At 41.4% G+C, this 5798-nt stretch overlaps 1 protein-coding gene across 1 annotated transcript; it reads left to right on the forward strand.

The window, feature by feature from the left end:
* Window positions 1–296: 296 nt before the first annotated feature.
* On the forward strand, window positions 297–737 carry LOC121389683. The gene has a single exon (XM_041521333.1). The coding sequence runs from the start codon at window positions 297–299 to the stop codon at window positions 735–737; it is 441 nt and encodes a 146-aa protein (XP_041377267.1).
* Window positions 738–5798: the final 5061 nt, after the last annotated feature.

Raw genomic sequence — 5798 nt, forward strand, 5'->3', positions numbered from 1 at the left:
TAACAGTGTCAAGAGCTTTGGAAGATGTATTTCAAGAGGGGAGACAACCGAAACGAATTCGCACGGATCAAGGTTAAGAGTTCAGAGCTCGAGAGGTTCAAAGACTTCTTAAACAAAGGAACATCCAACATCTACTCACCAACAATGAAACCAAAGCGGCTGTAGCAGAAAGAGTTTTAAAAACCACCAAGACAAGGCTATACCGGTACTTCACGTATAAACAGTCTTACGAGTACGTCGATCATCTGCAGAGTTTTGCCAACAGCTATAACTCCACCTATCACAGGACGATCGGTATGGCTTCAGACAAAGTCACTACTGAGAAAGAAACCAACATTTGGTGGAAAATGTATTGGCCCAAGGAAGAAGTGAAAACAAAGAAGAAGCGCCTTCGTTTCAAGGTTGGAGATAAAGTGAAACTCACTCATCTGAGAAATGTATTCAGTCGGGAATATGATGAGAGGTGGACAGGAGAAATCTTCACCATCAGCCAACCCCTATTACGCGGTGGACTACCTCTGTATCGAGTGAAGGACTACAATGGTGATGAAATTCTGGGAACCTTTCACCAGCCTGAACTCCAAAAGATTGATGTGAAAGAAAACGATCTCTGGAAAGTTGAGAAGATTCTAAAGACGAGAGGACGTGGTGCTAACAAAGAACACTATGTCAAGTGGTTGAACTGGCCAAAGAAATTTAATTCTTGGGTGAAGACATCTGACGTTGAACACTTGTAAATACAAAGAGCATGCTTAGAATTAGATCAATACATAGATTGTAAGGGTGGGCGCAGGACCCCATGACCTGTGACCCACTCGTGATGAACATGGGGAAATAAATAATGAAAATGTATTTCTGTCTTATGTTGTTTATTAATAGCGCAATAGCCATCATTTATATTAATGCATCTTCATGTTGATGCCCAAAGACATACTCATGTCTTGGTAGTGTCTATGGAATGGTTTCTTATTATTTATGCTTTACTTGGTATACAATATGGGTGGGTGGGTGTGTTGGTGGTATTTTCTGGTTAGTTGGCGCGGTATGGGATTTCCCCGTTTTTTTAAAAATCGCCATTAGTAAGCCAATCAAAATTCATCTGGGCTGTGACGTCACCATCCCCTCTTGGGAGGGTGACGCTGAGAGGGTGACACCTCTTGCGTGTTAAGTGAATGGGCCAAACTGCGCCAGAAACGGTAGTTTTACCACTACTGTCAACGCTCCATAATCATATCTAGGTTTAGTTGGGCTACTACTACCGAGTAGCAGTAAGGATGTTTTATATGCACTTTCCAATGTGCAGAACTAATTAATGGATATTTAACGACACCCTAGCGCGAAAAATACATCGGCTGTTGGGTGTCAAACTAGGGCAAATGCAAAATGGGCAAAACAGCACATACCATTGCCTTTGATGTACCAGTAGTAAGACTGAGCCGCTGATGGGCACGAAAGAAGACACCAGTTCTTGTTCCAATTAAGGTTCAAGCACGCTGTCCTGGGCACACACATCAATTATCCGGGCTGTCTGTCCAAGACAGCTGTTAGTGGTTAGCTGTTAGCTGTTATTGGTTAGTGAAAGAGAGAAGTCTGTGTAGTAGTCTTACACCTACCCAATGAGTCGTTAAAACTCGCTCTGGGTTGGAGCTGGTACCGGGCTACGAACCCAGTACCTACCAGCCTGATGTCCGGCTTATAGCGGGTCAACGATTCACTCGATGATGGGCCATCGATAGCTCAATGTAAAAGGCCTGCATAAGCATTCGATTCTAAAGCATGTCAGTATTAATAAACAAACAGTTTACCTTTTTACTAGTAATCCTATGCTTAACATGAGCATTCTTGAGTTTGCTGCATTTTAAGATGTTTCCGACTAATAAAATATTTCTACGATTAAACTTACATATTAAATATATTTTCTTGTTTAGAATATCAGTGTCTGTACATTCAATGTGTTTCTGGTCGTCTTGATATTTGTAAGAAGCCCAAACTGGATTTTGTCTTCGAATAATTTCGTACGTACGAAAAAGATATATTTTAGGAAATAAAATGAAATTTAACCTAGTACAAATATTAGAACAATCAGAAACACGCTTAATATACAGGCAATAATATTTTATGCAGTAATGACAATCGTTAAAAAGTATCTGTTAGTCGACAACATCTTGAAAATTGCAGCAAACTCAGGAATGTCCCTTTAATAGTGTTAACTACCTAGCCTATTTCGGTTATTGATATAGCAAAAATTGTCCAAAACAAAATGTTTCTGAGTTTTAATATATACTCTGTCAAAAACGAAACGCATAGGCGAAATATTCATGGATTTATCTCTTTAATACAAAGTGGCATAATTTAGTTATTTATGATCGTATCACAATCAAATTTGACATGAGTATGTCACAATGTTCTTGCTATGGACTGACGGCAGTGGAGGCGTTTTCGTCACCAAACAGCTGAAATCAGTGCCTTGTGTGGCCACCACCAGCATCAATAACGTGGAATCCTAGCCCATTCTTCCTGCAGTGCATGTGACAGTTGCGGGAGCGTCTGAGGCTCCGGGTCACGCTGGCGTACACGTCTGTCCAGTTGGTCCCATAGATGTTCAATGGGGTTGAGATCTGGCGATCTTGATGGCCATGGCAGCACATTATTGTTCTCATTCTGTAGGAAATCCATTGTTACACGTGCAGTATGCGGCCTGGCATTGTCCTGCTGAAAGAGTTCTCTCTGTCGATCCAAAATGGGAAGCATGTGACTGCGAAGAATTTCCTTCCGGCAGCGTACAGCTGTCAGGTTGCCTTGTACGAACACAAGTTCACTTCTGCCGGTGTATGAGATGGCTCCCCACATCATGACACTCACTGCATCGAATCTGTCAACTTAGGCGACGCAGTTGTTGGCATAATTATTCAAAATTTCAAAATTGACCCTATTTGTTAGGTTATCCCTTTCCCGAGTCAGACCCCCGATCCTATCGGAGGCCGGACTCGGGGTAGGCGTGTTCGAAACCCTAGTGGTATATGGACACGTTAAACCAGTTACTAAGCTAAGCTAAGCAAAACGTTAATTGCGCCTCTGTAAACACGTTGTCGTCCCATCATGTGGTTGTAGAAGGAAACGTGACTCGTCGCTGAACCATACTCGCCGGCAATTTCCCAAGTTTCACCCCTGTACATTCGTGCACCAGCGAACACGTAAATATCAATGTTGACGTCGCAGTACGGGGCCAACATACGGTGTCCTAGCCCGTAAACCAGCTTCTCGAAGTCGGTTCCGAATGGTTTGTGCAGGCACCCTACTCAAACCAGGTATGCGTCCAGCAGTGTTCGTTGCTGTTGCAGTTCGGTGACGCAAGTGCAGAACCCGGATGTAGCTATCTTGTACTGCAATTGTTGTGCGAGGTCTTCCACTTCTGGGCAGGTTTTCAGCTGATTGAAACTTGGTATCTGTCCCAAAGACGTGAAATGGTGCTCTGATGGACGTTCATGTGGCGTGCGACTGCTGACTGCGATTCGCCTAACTGTTTCCATTCGGCAGGCTTAGTATTGGCATCTTGTAACTCGTCTACGTCGAAATGGAAACGAGGCATCATTGCGAGCATTGCAGCTTTAAATACCCATCACTTCCCCAATTGTTTTCCCCGAGTTTCACGTGCAATCGCCAAAATCTGACCATTTCACGCCGATTCCTGCAACTGTCGCACAACGTGTCACAACGTGCGTTAAATTTGTTTTAGGGTGCATTTAGGTATGCTGTCCCATTCCAGGAACATTAGGAAACATGATCATTCAGCAAAATTGTAAAAAAACACACGATATTTTGTAAAATCAAACACTTTACTTCTTTCCCTATCACCTATGCGTTTCTTTTTTGACAGAGTATATATATATATATATATATATATATATATATATATATATATATATATACAGTGAAACTTCTCAAAACCGGACCCTCTGTAAACCGGAATTCCGTCAATACCAGACGTTTTTCATGGTCCCGTTTAAAATATGTGTGCAGGAAAGAACCAGATGCCTCTTAAAACCGGACATTATACTTGGTCCTGAGGGTGTCCGGTTTAGAGGAGTTTCACTGTATATATATAGATATCCAGAAAGATACTTAAATGTTAAAATATATACGGACCATATATTTTTGGCAACTGTCTGTAAAGAGATTTTTACCAGCAGACGCCGTGACAATCATGTGACTTCAATAAACAGATACCAGTACAGCTGAGAACAGACATAAAAAGTGTTTTTAATTAAGTTTTTTTTTCAAATCACAGTCTTTAAAAATCATAGGAAAAATATATTAAGAAATGTGCTATATTCATGAGTATGTAAATTCCAATCTTGCCTTCTTTATTTTTACGAACATTTATGTGAATATGACAGACATTTGTTTACTGTCCCCATGCAAAAGCCAAATTCATCAAAACTATTCAAATGTACGTACTGTTGCGCACAAACGACGCAACCACCGAAAGAGAAACCTTACCAAAACAGGGCAACGGACGATATATATATATGTGTGTGTGTGTGTGTGTGTGTGTGTGTGTGTGTGTGTGTGTGTGTGTGTGTGTGTGAAAGAAAAAACAAGCTACTATAGCAAATCCCTTACAATGCAATTCCGTCAGATTTATGGTAAACCAGTGGCAGTCCTCCTACAGACAAAGTAAATGCTAGATAAGGTGTATATTCGTTGAAAGTGTCAGTCCACCTACAGGCGAAGTAAACATTAGCTAAGGTGTATCGTTCATGGAAGTGACAGTCCTGCAGCGAAATAAACACTGGACAAGGTGCATCTTCCATGGAAGTGGCAGCATCCTACAGGCGAAGTAAATACTAGATAAACTTTATCTTCCAGGGAAGTGACATTCCTACAGGCAGTTGAAATACTACATAAGGTGTATCTTCCATGGAGGTGACAGTCATTCTACAGCAAACTAAACACTGGACAAGGTGCATCTTCCAAGGAAGTGGCAGTCCTACTACAGGCGAAGTAACCACTAGATTAGGTTTATCTTCCTGTCCTGGACGGAGGAACCGGCTACAACAGCTTGCTCTGAATGTGCACGTTAAACCATTTTCCATTCCATTCCATTTTTAGAATGTGTATGCTCCCGAATAACGCAATACAAGGCGAAGTGTAATTGGTCGATTTTTAAATTGTTATTTATAGATGAAATGTCACTTGGACATGGGAGTCCACGCAATGCTGTTAGATCTACTGGTATATACCAGTAGAGCTAATTTTAATCAGATTGCTAGATAAGGTGTATCTTCCAGGGAAGTGGCAGTCGTCCTACAGGCGAAGTAAATACTTCATAAGGTGTATCTTTCTGGGAACTTGCAGGCGAGTACTTTACCAATGTAAGCTTGGGTTAGTGAAACACTATTAATCTAATGTTTAACACTTGTTTACTGTGGAGTTAGTTTTTTCACCTGTACTCGAATTGTAAAAAAAAAGTTGTTTCCTTGTCACACGGCTTAGCTCGTTTTCACAGTGGGGCCCCTTTGTGGATTGAAGTCTTGCTCTGTAGACTGTTTGCGTCAGAGAGCAAGCATTCTGAGAGTACTTCTAAAGCAATGCCGGGTCCAACATATTGTGGTATTTCCTAAGTTAAAGAGTCATACTTCTGTCAAAACTAGGTACACCACCATGGAAATATTACCTGATCTGTAATAGAACATGAAAAACACCCACACTATACACAAAATTTCAGCTCGATATCTCGAGGCATTGCAACAAAAGTATCCGGAAAACTATATGACAGACTGGCAGGAACCTATTGT

This window comes from Gigantopelta aegis, chromosome 15 (genome assembly GCF_016097555.1).
Source record: "Gigantopelta aegis isolate Gae_Host chromosome 15, Gae_host_genome, whole genome shotgun sequence".
Taxonomy (NCBI): domain Eukaryota; kingdom Metazoa; phylum Mollusca; class Gastropoda; order Neomphalida; family Peltospiridae; genus Gigantopelta; species Gigantopelta aegis.

Excerpts from the sequence above, each read along its gene's own strand:
- LOC121389683 (XM_041521333.1), top strand. The coding sequence starts at position 297 with ATGGCTTCAGACAAAGTCACTACTGAGAAAGAAACCAACATTTGGTGG.